Source organism: Monodelphis domestica, chromosome 6, assembly GCF_027887165.1.
Source record: "Monodelphis domestica isolate mMonDom1 chromosome 6, mMonDom1.pri, whole genome shotgun sequence".
Taxonomy (NCBI): domain Eukaryota; kingdom Metazoa; phylum Chordata; class Mammalia; order Didelphimorphia; family Didelphidae; genus Monodelphis; species Monodelphis domestica.
The window spans coordinates 260,763,174-260,783,289 of NC_077232.1; the positions used below are offsets into that span (position 1 = coordinate 260,763,174).

Below are 20,116 nucleotides of genomic sequence, written 5' to 3' on the forward strand. Positions count from 1 at the left end.
TTTGTGACATATAAATTTACCCACATTTGTTTCTTTTCCCATTTCTTTTAGTCATAACCTCTTTTCTTTTTTAGCTTTAGTCATGTATATATATATTTATATATATACATACACAGATATGTATTTATGCATGCATATATCTATATACCTATTTATGTCTTGTCCTTTCATCCTATACGTTTTGTCACTGTTCCCTCTGAGTGTAGTTCTTCTAGCTGCTCAGGTGATAGCAACAGTTTTTAAGAGTTGCCAGTGACCTCTTTTCTTATAGTGATACATATCATTTTAACTTATTGAGTCTCTTAGAAATTTTTGTTGTTGTTGTTTTTCCCCTCTTTTTTAATTACCTTTTGATGATTCTCTTGAGTTCTGTGGCTGGACTTCAAATTTTATCTTCAGGTCTGGTCTTTTATTTATGAATGCTTGGAAATATTTTATTGTGTTAAATGACCATACTTTCCCCTGTAAGAATATAGTCAGTTTTGATGGGTATTTTATTCTTGGTTGTAGACCTAGTTCCCTTGCTTTCTGGAATATCATATTTCATGCCTTTCGGTCCTTCAGTTTGGATGCAGACAGATCCTGTGTTATCCTCATCGTGTTTCCATGGTATCTGAATGGCTTCTTCTTGGCAGCTTGTAATATCTGTTCTTTATCTGATTGTTTTTGAATTTGGCTATAACATTTCTTATTGTTGTCAGTTGGGGATTAAATACAGGGGGTGATCTGTGGATTCTTTCTATCTCCAATTTCCCCTCTTGTTCTAGGATATCGGAGCAGTTTTCTTTAATAATTTCCTCTAGTATTATGTCCAGGCTTTTTCTTTTGTCGTGATCTTCTGGAAGTCCAATTATTCTTAAATTGTCTCTTCTTGAAAGATTTTTTAATTGTCTGTTTTGTGAATGAGATGCTTCACATTTTCCTCAATTTTTTCATTCTTTTTGTTTTGCTTTATAGTGTCCTGCTGCCTTGTGAGGTCACTTGATTCTAGTTGTTTTACTCTGGTTCTTAAAGATTGGATTTCATCTCTGGCTTTTTGGTCATCTTTTTCATTCTGGTCTGATTTTCTTTGAAGATTGCCTTTCATCCTATTTACCTAGTCTTTCATCCCCTTTGCCTCATCTTTCATCTCCTTTGCCTCATTTTCCAGCTGGTTGATTTTGGCTTTCAAGACTCTATTTTCTTATTTTAGTTCAAGTGCCTCTGTTTCCAGATGACTTATCTTAATTTTTAAGTTCTTTTCCCAATTGTCTTCAACCTCTCTTAGTTGTGTTTTGAGTTCTTCCACAGCCTGTATCCAATTCGCTGGGATTTCTGGTTTATTGTTTGCTGATCTCTCCCCCTGTGTTCCATTTGCTGAGTAGTAGCTGTCTATTGTAGTTTCTTTTTTCTCTTTCTGTTGTTTGTTCAAATTCACCCCTTCTTTAATCCCCATATTTGTCTGTGCTCTTGTTCCTCTCATTTTTTTTGTTTTTTTGGGACTTCTATCAGTCTCCCCTCTTGGAGCTTTAATAGAAGATCTCTTGGTGTAATCTCTGGGGAAGGGTTGTTGGGGGTTTGTGCTTCCCTGTCCTCTGGAGGCTTTTGATTTAATTAATGTCCAGCAGTCAATGAGGATGGGTGTGGAGCCTGGGCTTCCCTGAGTTCTGGAGACTTTTGATGGGATTGAGTTCAGCTTAGTTGGGCTGGGTTTACTCTGAGTTTTAAACTTCCTGGAAGGCTGCAGCAAATATGGAGGATCTCCAAAGCTCTGGCCAGGCTGCTAGGTCTATGCTCCTTCTAGGCTGCCATCTTGACTTCGCCTCTAGATTTCGTTTTTTTTTTTTTCAGAAGACCCTGCTCTCTAAGAGGGGATGTGTGTAGCCTCCCTGGGCTCTGAGGGCTCCTGATGGGATTAGGTTCACCTGGTTTGGGCCGAATGAGCCCTGAAGCAAAAAAACTACTCCTCCACAATCTGTGTTGAATGCCTGGAAACTGGCCAGGGTTGTTTTCAAGGTAAGCCCTTCACAGGCCCTGAGGTTTTTGTTCTTTCAGAAGCTCTGAGGGCTCCTGATGGGATTAGGTTCAGGTGGTGCCCTAAAGCTGGGATCTCTCTTGAGACTCAGATGGAAGGACCCAGCCAGGGGGCTACAGGCTTCCCCCTTCTCTCTGTTTCCCTGCCGTCTGTGTTGGGCTCCCCAGAGACTGGCTCAGGTTGCTTTCAAGGTGATTCCTCAGAGCCCTGAGGTTCCTGTTGCTGCCATGGGCTCAGCACTCTGGGTTGGGGGGATGGGTCCTGGGACCTTCCTTCTGCCTACCCCTTAGATCCGAGTGATCTAGGGTTCTGGCTTTTGGGGTGAGGTACCTTTTGATCTAGGTCCAGGAGGAGGTTTCCCCAGGTCTATCCTGTTGTTCAGCTTGAATTTTGGTGTCCTAGGAGCACTCTGTTTGAGATTGGTAAGGAAGGGTTAACGAGGTCTGAACTTTCGCTGCTTTTAAGCTGCCATCTTGACAGGAAGTCTTAATTTATAGATTATAAGAAGGACCTTTGATAGTAAACAGATGTGAGTCAATAAATACTTGCTACAAACTAGTATTGGTCTAAGAGAAATCCTGGGAAATCTTTTATACAACCCCAGCTTTGCCTTTTGTTCCCATGTAAAGCTGAAAAAACAATGCATGGCCAAAAAAAAAAAGGGTAGGAATTACACAGGATCAACCCTAAGCCAAACTAGGAAATAAGCCAAGTTGTCTTTGCCATTTTTCCACATTTTCCTATCATTAAGATTTCCCTTCACATCCCAGCACACTTTTTTCTGTACTCCTCCTCCTAGCCCTTCCATTAATTACAGAAAAATCCTTCATACCTCAAAAGAATGAAGCTACAATAATGACAGTGAATTGATTATCTATCTGTCTATCCATCCATCCATCTCTCTCTCTCTCTCTTTAATTAAAGGTCCTCCTTGGTACAAAACCTCTATGAAGGTAAGTCACTTTTTGGGATATCCTAGAAAAAAAATCTTCCTACTATATCCAGGAGAGACATTTTTTTTAGAAATTTTGAGTTTAAATGATCTTTTTTTAGAGAAAAAAAAACTGAGAGGGGGAAAAATTGGCTCATTCATTCAATCCATTGAATTAAACATTTATTAAGCATCTACAATGTCCAAACATTGTGCTATATATGTTAAAATATGACCAATAACATGTCAGTTTGAGAACTAGGAGCAGATTTTAGTCATATGATGCTTTGATCATGTTATCATCATTAAAATATTACTATTTATATAACTGTTTGTGATTATAAAGCACATTAAATACTTTAAGCTTTGCCACACAGGTAGGCTTTGTAGTACTATTTATTTATACTTACAATTTATTTTATTACTGTATTCCTCTATTGATATTTATTTATTATGCTATATTTATTTATTATACTATAAATATTTATTTTATTACTGTATTACTATTTATTTGTACTATTACAGGATAATAGAAATGGATAGTGCACTTGGCCTGAAATCAGGAAGACCTGAGTTTAACTTTATCCTCAGAAACTTATTAGTTTTGTGAATCAAAGTAAATCACTTAACCTCTGCCTGCCTCAGTTTCCTCACCTGGATAGTGGGGATAATAACTGTATGTACCTTTCCAAGTTGTTGGGAGGATCAAAAGATACAATATTTGTTTCATGTTGTCTATTCAAAGTTGTCTTGAAAATCTTAAAATGCTCTATCAAGAGAGAACTTTGAAGATCAGATCAAGATCAGAGCCTGAGCCAGGAGAGTCCAGTGTTCTTTCCTTTTCCCAAATGGGTGTCCTCCAAATGAATGTTTCTGACACCCTTTCCACACTATTAATCACACCTTAAATGAGGTCTCATTCTGTATTTAAGTGGCTCATGTATGCTTGGCACTATATGTTCAGGATATATGATTATATTTCAGCAGTTGAAGGTCCTGTCAACACATCTGAGTATTACCTATAACAACTGTCCCATCATTATAAGCAGAGATTTAGAACTCTTCCTCCTCCAATACTTTTACTAAACTGGTGAAAACATATTCCCCTTCCTCCCTCCCCCTCCTCCCCATTCCTAGTAAGTTCATCAAGTTGTCATAAAATGTACTGTTCTATAGAGGGAAGCCTTTAAGGACAATAGGAAATATTTGATTCTGTTCTCGAGTGCTTTGGCATTCCAAAAAGAATGGACATAGTAGGACTTCCGGTTAAGATGGCGGCTTAGAGAAAGCTAAAGCTCAGATCTCCGGAAAACCCTTCCCCACTGATCTCAAACTATAAGCTCCTAAGGCGCCGAAATTCAAAACAATCAACAGCACAGACCCTGGGAACCCTCCTCCTGGACCTGGACCCGGTTCAAAAGGTACGGCTCCCCTCAAAAGCCAGAACCCAAGATCACTCGGACCTCAGGGGTAGGAGCGCAGAGTCCAAGGCTCCCGGAAGCCGCAGCCCGGCGGGGCTCAGAGAGCAGGGTCCTCGGAACAACAACCCTCAGGGCCTTCTACCCGAGTCCCAGTGAAAGTTACTGCCTGGGGCTTCCGCTGCAGAGAGCTGGTCGAAACAACAGCAACCCTCAGGGCGGGCAAGACAGCCTCACGGGCTGGATCCTGCTATCCACGTCTCAGTGAAAGTCCTTGCCCTCGGAGCTTGGGGAAGCTGCAGCCCATCCCCCCGCAGGCCGACGAAACAGCCTCTCGGCCAGGGATTCTGAAGGCAACTTCCGGAAAGCGAGCCGGGGGAGAGTGTGGCCTCGTGGTCCAACCCTTCCATTCCAGTTCCAGTGAGGCATATTCAGTTTAACCCAGGGAAAGCTCATAGAACCAACATCTGCCCAGGACTAAAGCCTCTGAACACCAGACAGAGATAAGAAAAGCTAATCCTCCACATTCAGAGATGGCAAACTCCACAGAAGCACAGAAGCCCCAAAATACCAAGAAAAATAAGAAGAAAGGGGAGACTTTGGACACATTCTATGGAGCCAAAATACAAAATACAGAGCAGATAGAAGAAGATATACAAGAAAATTCTCCAAAATCTTCCAAAGGAAATAGAAACTCTCCACAAACCCAGGAAGAATTTGAATCAGAAATGACCAAAAAGATGGAAGCCCTCTGGGAGGAAAAGTGGGAAATAATGCAAAAGAAATTCACACATCTACAAAACCAGTTTGACCAAACTGTAAAAGAAAACCAGGCTTTAAAGCAAGAACTAATAAAGCAAAGCCAAAACACCAAGAAATTAGAAGAGAACATAAAATATCTCACCGACAAGGTGATAGATCTGGAAAATAGAGGGAGAAGAGAGAATTTAAGAATAATTGGACTCCCAGAAAAGCCAGAAATAAACACCAAACTGGACATGGTGATACAAGATATAATCAAAGAAAATTGCCCAGAGATTCTAGAACAAGGGGGCAATACAGCCACTGACAGAGCTCACAGAACACCTTCTACACTAAACCCCCAAAAGACAACTCCCAGGAATGTAATTGCCAAATTCCAAAGCTATCAAACAAAAGAAAAAATCCTACAGGAAGCCAGAAAAAGACAATTTAGATATAAAGGAATGCCAATCACGGTCACACAAGACCTTGCAAGTTCTACTCTGAATGATCGTAAGGCATGGAACATGATCTTCAGAAAGTCAAGAGAGCTGGGTCTCCAACCAAGAATCAGCTACCCAGCAAAACTGACTATATACTTCCAAGGGAAAGTATGGGCATTCAACAAAATAGAAGACTTCCCACTTTTTGCAAAGAAAAGACCAGAGCTCTGTGGAAAGTTTGATACCGAAAATCAAAGAGCAAGGAATACCTGAAAAGGTAAATATTAAGGAAAGGGGAAAAATGCTATTTTCTTCTTTTACTCAAACTCTCTTCTATAAGGACTACATTTATATCAATCCATGTATACTAACATGTGGGGAAAATGTAATGTATAAATAGGGGGTAAAGAAAGACCAAATAGAATAATGGTTCTCACACAAAGATTCACATGGGAAGGGGAGGGGAAGAAAAGTCCTATAAGAAGGAGAGGAAGGGGGGGGGTTACTTAAACCTCAATCTCAGGGAAATCAACTCTGAGAGGGAAAAACATCCAGATCCATTGGGATCTTGAATTCTATCTTACCCAACAAGGGTAAGGAGAAGGGAAAACCAAGGGGGGGAGGGGGAGAGGGAGAACAAAAAGGGAGGGAAGAAGAGGGGGGAGGGGAGGGAAGAAAAAGGGAGGGACTAAAAAGGGAAACATCAAGGGAGGGGACAAGGGGGACTGATTCAAAGTAAATCACTGGACTAAAAGGTAGAGCCGAAGAAGAAAAGGTTAGAATTAGGGAAGGCAATCAAAATGCCAGGGAGTCCACAAATGACAATCATAACTTTGAACATGAATGGGATGAATTCACCCATAAAACGTAGACGAATAGCAGAATGGATTAGAATCCAAAACCCTACCATATGTTGTCTTCAAGAAACACACATGAGGCGGGTTGACACACACAAGGTCAGAATTAAAGGATGGAGTAAGACCTTCTGGGCCTCAACTGATAGAAAGAAGGCAGAAGTGGTAATCATGATATCTGATAAAGCCAATGCAAAAATAGACCTGATCAAAAGGGATAGGGAAGGTAATTATATTTTGTTAAAAGGGACTCTAGACAACGAGGAAATATCATTAATCAACATGTATGCACCAAATAATATAGCACCCAAATTTCTAATGGAGAAACTAGGAGAATTGAAGGAAGAAATAGACAATAAAACCATACTAGTGGGAGACTTAAACCAACCATTATCAAATTTAGATAAATCAAATCAAAAAATAAATAAGAAAGAGGTAAAAGAAGTGAATGAAATCTTAGAAAAATTAGAATTAATAGACATATGGAGAAAAATAAATAGGGATAAAAAGGAATACACCTTCTTCTCAGCACCACATGGCACATTCACAAAAATTGACCATACATTAGGTCACAGAAACATAGCACACAAATGCAAAAAAGCAGAAATAATGAATGCAGCCTTCTCAGATCACAAGGCAATAAAAATAATGATTAGTAATGGTACATGGAAGACCAAATCTAAAACCAATTGGAAATTAAACAATATGATACTCCAAAACCGTTTAGTTAAAGAAGAAATCATAGAAACAATTAATAATTTCATCAAGGAAAATGACAATGGCGAAACATCCTTTCAAACCTTTTGAGATGCAGCCAAAGCGGTAATCAGAGGCAAATTCATATTCCTGAAAGCTTATATTAACAAACAAGGGAGAGCAGAGATCAATCAATTGGAAATGCAATTGAAAAAACTCGAAAGCGATCAAATTAAAAACCCCCAGCAGAAAACCAAATTAGAAATCCTAAAAATTAAGGGAGAAATTAATAAAATCGAAAGTGATAGAACTATCGATTTAATAAATAAGACAAGAAGCTGGTACTTTGAAAAAACAAACAAAATAGACAAAGTACTGGTCAATCTAATTAAAAAAAGGAAGGAAGAAAAGCAAATTCACAGCATTAAAGATGAAAAGGGGGACAGCACCTCCAATGAGGAGGAAATTAAGGCAATCATTAGAAATTACTTTGCCCAATTATATGGCAATAAATACACCAATTTAGGAGAAATGGATGAATATATACAAAAATACAAACTGCCTAGACTAACAGAAGAGGAAATAGAATTCTTAAATAATTCCATATCAGAAATTGAAATCCATCAAGCCATCAAAGAACTTCCTAAGAAAAAATCCCCAGGGCCTGATGGATTCACCTGTGAATTCTATCAAACATTCAGAGAACAGTTAATCCCAATACTATACAAACTATTTGACATAATAAGCAAAGAGGGAGTTCTACCAAACTCCTTTTACGACACAAACATGGTACTGATTCCAAAACCAGGCAGGTCAAAAACAGAGAAAGAAAACTATAGGCCAATCTCCCTAATGAATATAGATGCAAAAATCTTAAATAGGATACTAGCAAAAAGACTCCAGCAAGTGATCAGAAGGATCATTCACCATAATCAAGTAGGATTCATACCAGGGATGCAGGGCTGGTTCAACATTAGGAAAACCATCCACATAATTGACCACATCAACAAGCAAACTAGCAAGAACCACATGATTATCTCAATAGATGCAGAAAAAGCCTTTGATAAAATACAACACCCATTCCTATTAAAAACACTAGAAAGCATAGGAATAGAAGGGTCATTCCTAAAAATAATAAACAGTATATATCTAAAACCAACAGCTAATATCATCTGCAATGGGGATAAACTAGATGCATTCCCAATAAGATCAGGAGTGAAACAAGGATGCCCATTATCACCTCTACTATTTGACATTGTACTAGAAACACTAGCAGTAGCAATTAGAGAAGATAAAGGAATTGAAGGCATCAAAATAGGCAAGGAGGAGACCAAGTTATCACTCTTTGCGGATGACATGATGGTCTACTTAAAGAATCCTAGAGATTCAACCAAAAAGCTAATTGAAATAATCAACAACTTTAGCAAAGTTGCAGGATACAAAATAAACCCACATAAATCATCAGCTTTTCTATATATCTCCAACACAGCTCAGCAGCAAGAACTAGAAAGAATGGACATAGTAATGGCCATTCAATAAATAGGGTTCTTTGTAGCATTGGGCACTAGAGAGCCAGCCAGATATAGCCAGATAGACCCCCCATAGAAACCCAAATGTGGAATCTCAGAACCTGCATTCTAAATCTAACTGTCCTTTCTACAATTGTGGCTTTGAGAACACAACCTAAAATGTCTGGGCTTCAGTTTCTCTAACTGCAAAATGTGGGAGTTGGTGTAAATGGTCTCCAAGATCCTTGCCAGCTCTAAATCCTATTAATAATAATAGTAATAACTAGCACTTATGCAGCATATTAAGTTTTTTCCATTTTAAAAAAATTTTTGAGTTGGAAATTTTTATTTAATTAATTAATTTAGAATATTTTCCCATGGTTACATGAGTCATGTTCTCCCCGCCCCATAGCTGACAAGCAATCCCACTGGGTTTTACTTGTGTCATTGATCAAGACCCATTTCCATATTATTGATAATTGTACTAGGGTGATTATTTAGAGTCTACATCCCCAATCATATTTCAAGACCAAAGAAGAGGCAAGGAGTGAAGAAAATATACTTAGTTTGGGATTATTTTTGTCAGTTCTCAAAAAAGCAGTGAATATATTTTTACATATTTTTCTTGGCATAGAAAAAATTTCAACAATCAAATTCACAATATCAGATAATTTATCAAACTACTTATAATAGCAATGTTTTTAGTTTTAGTACTGAAATGAATGAACATCATTCAATACTTTGATTACAGAGAAAAATAATTTAATGTAATATTTACTTTTTAGGGGGGGAGCACAATCTTAAGGATTTTTCTTTTAGGCACATTGAACGGAGAGCTACTGAGATGTGGAAGTAAAATGCACCATCATCTTACAAAGAAGCCTTTATTCTTTAGTTTTCTTTTACTTTACCTACTAAAGAACCCTAGGAAGAAATTTCATATTCTTTGAAGTCACAGAAATAGATATCAAGAATAGAGATATATAAGTAGCAATGTGTATGTGTGTGTGTCTTTGTGTGTACTGGAAGAAGTGGTATCCACCTGAAGTTGTAGCATCCTTCAATGGGGATAATGCACCAAACCAAATTTTGCCCAAGGGTTATGATGGTCCTGACCTATTTGTAAGCCTTTTTAGGGCATATGTAAGTTGCATTGTTGGACTGAAAATAACATTGACAGCTCTAGATCTAAAGTGACATTCATCTTAAATCATATCTGTTAAATGGAAAACTAAATTTTGGTTCCCGATAATAGTAGAAAAATGAGACTCATTTTTTAATCATGTCCTACTCTTCTTGACTCCATTTGGGATTTTCTCAGCAAAGATAATGGAGTGGTTTGCCATTTTCTTTTCCATTTCATTTACAAAGGAGAAACTGAGTCAAACAGAGTTAAGCAACTTGCCCAGAGTCACACAGCTAATAAGTGTTTGAGGTCAGATTTGAACTCAGGAAGATGAATCTCCCCCATTCCAAACCCATCCCTCTATCCATTGTGCCACCTCACTACCTATAATCTTACACTAAAACCAGTCAATATCCTTTGTCTTGCAACTCAGATATTTGTTCCCTCTTCCCTTGTTACCCTCATGCTTTCTAAAAGAAATTAAGATATCATGAGATTCGAGTTTTACTTGTTTAAATATTTTAATGAATGGAAGCTGTGGGGGAAAGTAATTTGAATATTGTTTGTAGCACAAACATTTCAAACTATTTATTCATGCTGGTATTTCCTTGCAATGGGAAAGCTCAAAGAGCAATCAAAGCATTTCTTCCTAAAGGGCTGAAAATAAAATATTTTAATTTCCTTAAGAAGGACAAGGTACTTGGCACCTTAAGCAATGCATCTTTTAGAAACAATATTTCACATTACATTTTCATGGAATTATTAAGGCTCAGATGGGTAGATGAGTGTAAGGAACAAGCAGGAATTTATTTTTATATTGAAGCACAATTTCCAAAGGTTATGATTAGGCTCCTTTTTCAGATCCCTCTATCTTCTACTGGGGGAGCTAGGTGACCCAGTGGATAGAGTGCTGAGGCTAGAGACAGGAATCCCTGAGTTTAAATCTGGCCTCCTAGCTTGGTGACCCTGGGCAAGTCACTTTGCCCTATTTGCCTCATTTTCCTCATCTGAAAAATGAACTGGAGAAGGAAATGGCAAGCCACTATAACTCTGCCAGGAAAACCTAAAAAAGGAATCACATTCTTCACCTCAGTTAGTCCCTATTTTAGGTTCCTCCAGGTCTCCTGGGCTGGCCAGCAGTGGCAGAAAGTCTTCTAGAGCTAAGGCAGCAAACTGCCTCAACTAACAAAGTATATTTGTACTTGATAGAGATATCTACTTTTTCAATTATTCCTGCCCACTTTCTGCCTGTAAAATGAACTAGTGAAAGAAATGGTGAACCACTCCAGTATCTTTGCCAAGAAAGCCCAAATGCGTTTACAAAGCTTTCAATGTTCCTGAAGTGAGTGAATAACAAGAAAAAATGAGGCTTTTAAGGCATTGTTGGTCATATTTTCTCCAACTTAGTTGAGTAATACCAATTGAGTAATACCATTAGGCCAACTTAGATTCTTGCACTTCTAATCTTTATGTTAGTTTCTCTGGGTCTAGAAATTCATTTTGCATTTATAACTTAATGCCCTAGGACAGCATTGACATTGAAAATTTAATCAGAGCTTCTTTCCATTGCCAGAGAAAACAAGAATAATTCTGGACAAATACTTCCTAGTCCTATGACATTAAAAAAAATCTTTTTGCCTACTAACCAGTTACCTGCCACATCTCATATTCCATTTTGTCCCTATTGGAACCAGCAACTTCAGGACCAATCATTTGCACTAGACCCACTAGAATCCCAATCCCAAAATAAATTAATCTACTCAGTTTACTCTGGAATTCTCACCTGAGGACCCAAACATAGGGGAGACTGAATGAAAACAAGTTCATGTAGACTGCTGTATATGATGTGCCTACTTCTCTGAGTCTCGCAAGTGGAAGACCACTCTTCACCTTCACATCCCAATTAAACATAATCATAGTATTTTTTTGTTTTTTGTTTTTTTTGTTTTTTTGCCATTGACTTGTCTCTGCCTACATATGCCCCCTTCCACTCTGTACCTGTTGCTCAAATCAATGGTACTACTAATTCTGGAAAGGATATAGCAATTGACTATCCTATGGATCAACTCAACATCTTTGTGATTCTCCAGACCAAAAGTCTCTGTACTTCTTCATTAGAATGGAATGGAAAGGAGGGGACTATCTCATTTTTAAGTTTGGTTTCCCTAATGCTTATCACAATGCCATGAATATAGTAAGGCCTTAATAAATCTGTTTTTATTTCATTTTATTCCTTCATTCAATTCACATGAGATTTTCTTAAGATTCCAAGTGGTATGGTCTATTTAATTAATTACGAGGCATCATCCCACTTAAAATCATTCTCACCCAGAATTAACTTTTGACTATTTCATCCAAAGCCTGATAGGTAGAATTTAGATCATTAAATGTTTATCATCAGTGCAAAGGATTGTGAGGAATTTGCAAATTATGATAACTTGTATATCTCGAACTCCAATGAACCTTACAAATCTACTAGTTCAACACTTTCATTTTAAAACCTGGATTCCTCAATTATTCCCCCCGCTGGCATGGTTTTGCCATTCTACTTTCATAATATCTCCAGTCTGACAGAATTTCCACTCTGATGAATACCCTCATCACCTCATGTCTTAACTATTTCAAAGTCTTTAGTATTATTATTATTTAGTTAGTTAAATATTTCCCAATTACATATAAAAACAATTTTAACAATTATTTAAGAAATTTTGAGGGTTTTTTTTTTGTATAAAACATGCCATCTCTTGGCTCTGTACATTTTTACTAGCTACTTCCCGTGCCTAGAATGTACTCTATTTTTTCATTTTCCTTCTGTCTTCTCTGGCTTTTTTGAAGTTTCAGGGAAAACCCCAACTTTCCCTAGATGGGAAGTCATTCCCTATTCCCCTTAATGGGATTGCCTCCAATTAACTTTATATATAACATTTATTTGCATTACACATAACATTTGTTTGCATATTGACTCCCCCACTAGACTCCTTGAGAGCATATAATGATTTTGTCTTTTGTGTGTGTGTTGTCCCCAGCATATATAATAAATGTTGGTTGATGTGATTACACACCAGGAGTCTGAAATTCAGAGCACTTAAATGGCCCAAGATCATGGTAAGTTTGTGACACAATGAGGGGTTAGAACCTTATTCTCTTAAGTCCAATGATCTATTTTGCAGAAACATTTCTTTGAAGCAAATAAGTGGTTAATTTAGTAAATTTGTTATGATGTATTTTCTACCAGTCTATACTTAGCAGTCTGTAAACACTTTGAGTTCAGGAATTCTTTTTTTATTCTGAATTTCTGCTCAATACTTTGAATATATAGTAGAGACTCAAAAATGCTTGCCAGATTTAATTTCATTTAATTTCACATTTCTCTTCAATATTTGCTAAAGTGCTTTGTCCTAAATCTCTTGGTTATTCTCTTTGCTCTTTCTTAATTATTTCCCCATTGATTTATTTTTCATTTAAGACAAACTTATGAGTTATGCCACTGAATTTAACATAAAAGGAGGGGGAAAAAGCAGTTTCATAAACCCTCAAGGAAGAACCTGAGACCTTAGCTGAAGTTGTGATGTCCATTTAGTAGTCACATGATATTGGGAAGGCCATTTAATCTCTGGGTTTAGTTCCCTCTTTTTAAAATGAGATGATTCATTCATTCATTCCCAAAGCATTTACCTACTACATTCAACAACAGTAGCAAAAGTAGGCATAGGGAATACAAAGATAAAAAAAGAAGACCATTCCTATGGTTTATATAAACTTCAGGAAGTTTGTAATCATTTATTGGAGGAGAAAAGCAATGTGTCCACAGATAAATAAATAACAAAATATACGTGAAACAAAGCACTACGTTGAACAAATGATCTTGCTGGTCCTTTCCAGCTTGAAATATGCTGTCATATTTTCAAAGCCCATTTTTAGGGTTTTCTTAAAATCCCACACCAAAGGATATGCTAATCTTTAGTGCTTACTTCCAGCTGGAAAGTATAGTATTTTGTCCTTTTCCAAGAGTTTGTTTTCAGAGAAAACATGCTAGGAAAGATGAGAATGAGTCCTGAGAACCCCCAAAGGAGCAATGGTTAATAATCCCCAAATCTTATTTCATTTTCACAAACCTCAAAACATAATGATTCCATGTTAGATCTTCAGGTGGCTCTAATTGTTTCAGATCTGTTATCTTTTTATAACATGCTAGGCATGACTTAGGACCCCTCTGGGATATTTCACTTTAAATTGGTGGTGTTGAACTCAAATAAAAGTAGGGTCACTGATCTGAATGTAAGGATGGCTGTAGGGTACTTTTTGACCTAATTTTTAATATATTACCTCTGTTTTCGGTTATTTTATTTATTTTGTTAAATATTTTCCACTCATAGGTCACTTATTTGCCACCTCTGCTCTAAATTGTCAATTCACAATTATGTTACTGAATCATAGTCATTAGGCAATATGATGGATTTATTTCTGCATTATTTGTTATCTTACCCAATTATGATCATGTAGTTATTCACTGACTCCAGATCCCATGCTCTTATCCTGTAAAATGTTTCTTTGCTTTTTTAAACCCTTACCTTCCATCTTGGAGTCAATACTGTGCATTGGTTCCAAGGCAGAAGAGTGGTAAGGGCTAGGCAATGGGGGTCAAGTGACTTGCCCAGGGTCACACAGCTAGGAAGTGTCTGAGGCCACATTTGAACCCAGGACCTCCCATCTCTAGGCCTGTCTCTCAATCCACTGAGCTACCCAGCTGCCCCCCTGTAAAATGTTTCTGCTCAAGGCTAGAGATACAGTCTTAGCAATGAACCCTTTCTGGCTCTGCTTCAAATTTACTGACAACAGTAAGGATCCTAATTTTTACTGCTAACTTTGTTAGTAATAAATACATTCTAGTAAATGGAGTTGATCTAGTGTCCTTTCTTTTCAGTAATTTTCTGGCATTAGCTGGGCTTTTGGAAGAGCTTGAATGGTGCCCTGGGAGTGAATATGTGTGAAGTAAGAGGCTACACAGGCATATGGATTAACCAAAGCAGGAATAGAATGTATAGAAGTAAGAGGCCAGAGGAAGGGCTAAGAGCAAGTCTGATTAACTAGTCAGTGTTGTTCTGTCTCAGGATAATATATGATGATGCTCTTTCTGGATCATTTCTTCACCCTTTGAGTTAAAAAAATGGAACCGATTTAATGTTTTGAATTCAGTTTAGAGGCCATGGATTACTGTATTCTCAGAGGGCACTTCATTATCATTTTTGCCTCAAAAGAAGTATTCTCTGATTTACATGATAAGCCAAGAAAATAAAAGTATAAGTGTAATAAGTACTAAAGAAATATAAAGACATTAGTCTTCACCAATTCTTTAAGAAAATTAAAAAAAAACAAAAAAGAAGAAAATTCAACCAGAATATGCCCATTTCCCCCCCTTTATTGACATTCTATTAGCTAGAAATCTAAATATGCTAGTTGCCCTTTAATTGTTTCAAGCATGTCCTTCTCTGTGACCCCATTTGGGCTTTTCTTGATGAAGATATTGGAATGGTTTGTTATTTCCTTCTCCAGTTCATTAGACAGGGGAGGAAACTAAGGCAGACAGGATTAAGCAACTTAAGCTTCTGAAGTCAGATTTGAACTCACTTCTGTCCATATAAAATTCTATCAACAATCCAAATTAAATATGGCAAAAAATAGAATGCTGTATCTTTCTACATGACTGTCCCTGGCTGGCTTGCCTTTCACACTAAATTTACACACACAGATACATACACATTTAAAAGTGTATTGATATTGAGATAGATATAAATGTATTTTATTTATTATAAATGAATTGTAGAGAAATGAAACCACTAAACCCATCAGATGAACATGAAGAAAAAACCCCAGGATATAGCAGGCAGTCATGGGTTTCATGTGAAATTGAGTCCTCTGCATAGATTGTCAAGCCACCAGAGTCTATAGAGATGTTTTAATTGGATACCAAGTGGGTAAGTCTGTCATATACCCGATTCCCCTACTATCCCTCTTGCATAAATGGTCCTGAATGCCCTTCAGCCCACAAATGAGACTGGGAGAGAAAACAATATGTGAAATCACATTATATAATATTTGGAACTGTGTTTGGCTTATTCCTTCCAAAGCTCACATCTCAAGCTGTCGCTGTCAGGTCACCTTTGAAGAGTCCTCAACAACCTAGCTGTCAAATTTTAAACTGTGAATATCCCTCCTCCTAAGCATCCTCCAAAGCTCTATAAGCCCTATCAAATTCTAACAAAAATTCAAATTAAATATGGCAAAAATATAATATCTCATCTTCCTACTTGACTCTGTTGGTGTCTGGCTTCCCTCTCACATTAAATAACATTTCCATAATTGTAGTCAACAATTATAAGTATTTTTAAGACTTGGAAGGCACTTTAAATAACTTATCTCATTCAGCCCTCACATGGACCCTGGGAAGTTGGAACTGTTAATATTGTTATCCTCGTTTAATAGATAAGGAGACAGAGGCTAAGTGACATATTTACAGCCTTGCAACTAGTCAACTTGTAGATAAGATTAAATAGTCCAGCTTTCTCCAGTGTCAAGGCCAACACTCTTTCTGCCATATTGCTAAACTCCCAGGCAAGACACCATTGATTTATAACTGTCTTTTGGTCCATATTTCCAGGAATAAATCCTATAATTTTTATGTCATCTGTCAAATCTATCTCTTCCACTCCCTTTTGACAATGTCTTTAATCAAGACCTTGGACCTTATTAAAAACATCTTATTGAGACTTCTGAATCTTAGAACCTTAATTAAGATGTAATATTAGAGAGAAGTCACTTCACAATATATATGAGGAAAGTGCTGGCATCTACATCTGTATTTACCCAATTTTTATTCAAGTATTTAAATGCCATTCTCAAAGAGTAGACTTCTAGATAATTAAGGCTTACCTATTATTTCTCAAACATTTTTAAAATTTTTATTTTCTTTGTAAATCTTTATCAAATATGATATATGTATAATGTGCTAAGCATATATATATATATATATAAATATATGTCTGCACCTTGCTCTTTAGAAGGGAAAGTATTATATTCCTCCTTGATTTAATAAAGAGTACTTTCAATAGCCTTGATGATTTAGGATTATCATTGTTGTTATTATTCAGTTGTTTTCAACTGTGTCTGACTCTTAGTGATCTCATTTGAGGTTTTCTTGGCAGAGATTCTGGAGTAATTTGCCATTTCTTTCTCCAGTTTATTTTACAGATGAGGAAACCTAGGCAAACAAAATTAAGTGACTTGCTAGTTATGTTGGTCCAGCATTCTATCCATTACACCATCTAGCTGCTAGGGTTATCGTTACACATTTCTACTATTTTATTGTGCTGTAGGGCAGTGATGTCCTTGGAGATATTCACTTCTATGATCATCCCCCTTATTGTCATATTTTTTCATTCCTATTTTCCTTTTTTTCCCTTTTTGCTGTGAGGTAGAATCTCTCTGCTGTCAATAGGTCTGTTTTTAGCAGGCAAAGGAAGACAGAATATCAATGAAATCTAAGGCAATGATGTCAGTTTGTAGTCACAACTGCTACAGTCAGGAACTGTAGTCAGGCAGTTGCTAAGAGTCTTAATGCAATAATCACTTTTTAACTGTAGGAGGCCACCTATAGACAGCTTTTAAAACTTGAGACAGACCAAGAAGAACTGATGTTCTCTAAACTCTTTTGATTTTCTCTAGGACCAACTGTGTTGATGGAGTCAGATGAGGTAGTGATGGTTTTGCTATGTCAAAGCAATGAATCTTGGAGTTCTCTAATGACCTTGGTAGCTTTCTGGGTGCACCAATATTTGTTTCTCCCTAAATTTTGTAAATTGCTGGTGGAAAAAAAATTCTTCAGCATTCTACTGTAAAGCTGTTTGAGAATATAGGCACTGATTTCAATAAAGTGGCCACTTTATTGTTGTCATCTCCAAATACACATTTTTGGAGGTGGCCAATGTGGGACTTATTTTTTTTTAATAATTCGTTATTCTGTAACCTTGCTAAAAAGGTTTTGTCAGGTAGCTAGTTTATGCAGCAAATAGAATGCTAGACTTGAAAACAAGAGTTTGAATTCTGCTTCCAACACTTCCTGGATAGGTGGGCAAGCCCTTTAAATTCTCTAATGTACTCTATGTCTGCCAGATTTTCTATTGACACCAAACATTTATGGGGAGAGTATCCTAGGTTTGTGTGGTAGAAATGTTTTATGGATATTGTTCTTATCATGTTATCTCAACAAATGTCTTTGAGTTGTGTCCTCTGACTGACTATTAAAGATAAGTACATTTGAAGGGGGCTTTTGAACTTTAGGAGTTCCTACCCAATGAATACAATGGATATTCTGGATAACCTATTTCATTTGGCCATCCCTTCTCTAGGGGCTCCAGTCTCCTAGTAAAAATTGAGACAGTGAGGATGTCATAAGAAATAAATACAGAAATACAGATGATTCCCCTCCCCATCTATTGGTTTTTTTTTTTGTTCCAAAAGATATTTGTGGAATTGTTTTTTCCCCTTTTTTATTCTTTGTAATAAAGAAAAATTTTCTGGGATGGGATGAAGGGTGAGATATACTGGGAAGTAGAAATGATTTAAAAACAAAACATATCAATGAAAATTTATTGGAAAAAATTGAGTCGCATCCCTTAACCAGTTTTGACTTTGGAGTAAACTATAGAGGTCTTCTTCCCAGACCCCAGTGGCTTGCTAAGGGCTTCACTTGATCCCTTTGCTTAAAAGTCTCTCTGATTTGAGATAGAGACAGAGAAACTCTTTTTCATTTCCTTCAGACTTTAAGATATATAGCAGAGGTAAAAGGGACTTACAGGAGAAGGAGAAGGGACTTACAATGTAAGTGGTCAGTGGGAAGAACTGACTCTGGAGATCCTGGTTTTACAGCATCTAAAACCCTTTCTAATGGAAGTGCCCTGTTAAGAAGAGGAAACACCACTACTCTGATGAATCATCAGGGTGGGCATCTAGATCTATTCCTCAACAATGACCAGATAAACTTCTTTGCTGGTGTCAGTCACAATTAAACTAGTCTTACAAATATCCATCTGGCCCAAGAAAATGATTGTATAATGGCTGCTGCTTTCATTGACCAGATTGCATGTGGACAGGGTGAAAGAAAGTGAATACTGATTATTCAAAATTAGGAGGATGGTCATTAAATCTCCCCAGAATGATTTAAAATACACTAATATCATATAAAGAATAGTATTAAGAGTCCAGGCAAAATGAAAATTTCTCAGACAATTTTGGCTGAATCTGGGTAACAGAATTTTACACATTGAATTTTTGTCCTATGAGGGACCTTGGCAATAATCTAGCTCAACTACCTCATTTTGTAGGGAAAATGAGACCTCCTCCCTCATATCTAATACATTCCATTCCTTTTTTGTCTCGCCTAATTTCTGAGAATCACCATTAGCCAAATTTTCTATTTCAAAGTAGAAATTTCCCATTTGCTAGTTGATTGGTGTAACCTAGTATGTGATCTCAGAGATTGAACCAAACTCCCTTGAGCATGATTGATCCCAGAATAAACATGATTCCTGCTGCTCTGAGCTCAAATAATAGACTTTCCTTCTAATTCTTTGCTTTAGAAATTAATTGAAAGAGTTTTTAACATGAAAATGTTTCCCTCCCCATCTAATAAAATTTCTTCCAAATACCTGATAAGAAAATGAATAGATTATTTTTATAATTGCAATATTCTATTAATTTTAAATAGTCATACTTAAACTAATGAAAAGTAAATGTAAAAAAGAAATGAATAAGGAAAATAATACTTGAAAATATCTAAAAAAAGATCCATACTTAATTGAAGCATACAGGCAAGCCAGATATTACTAGTGTCAAATAACATGAGAGAAAGTTAAATGTTGGCAAAAACAGTGAGAACAATATTATTGCATATGGGGCATTTCATTCTTGGCCTTTGGTATTACCTTTAGTTAAATGGGTAAGTTATGAGCACAAAAATTTCCAGCTTTATAGGTGAAAAGTACTCACTTTCTTGGTGCTGCATTTCATGTTGAAGATTTCTGAACTCATAATGTGGTATCTCAGCTTTGAATATGGAAGTGAGAATAGTATCAAGTTCTTCTAAGGAATCCTATTTCAAATAAATATGGGGAAAAACGTGTAAATGATTGCTTGCAAATCAATTCATTTTCATTGCAATACAATTACAATGTATAAAATGCAATTCTATAAGTTTTAATAATATTTAAATTTGTATAATTATACTAATATCCTATCACTCTAATTATGTAATAATTAAATGATACTAATATACTTTTGAAGTAATTCTAAAAGATACATGACTCTTTCATCACATTAATTCATTTATT

General features: G+C 36.6%; 1 protein-coding gene across 1 annotated transcript in view; it reads right to left on the reverse strand.

The window, feature by feature from the left end:
* The window catches only part of LOC130455238 (B-cell scaffold protein with ankyrin repeats-like), a 90,097-nt gene that overhangs the window by 43,463 nt on the left and 26,518 nt on the right, over positions 1–20,116 (reverse strand). Inside the window, exon 3 of the mRNA XM_056803826.1 lies at positions 19,776–19,878. Coding sequence (XP_056659804.1) covers positions 19,776–19,878 — 103 coding nt within the window. The remainder of the gene's footprint in view (positions 1–19,775; positions 19,879–20,116) is intronic.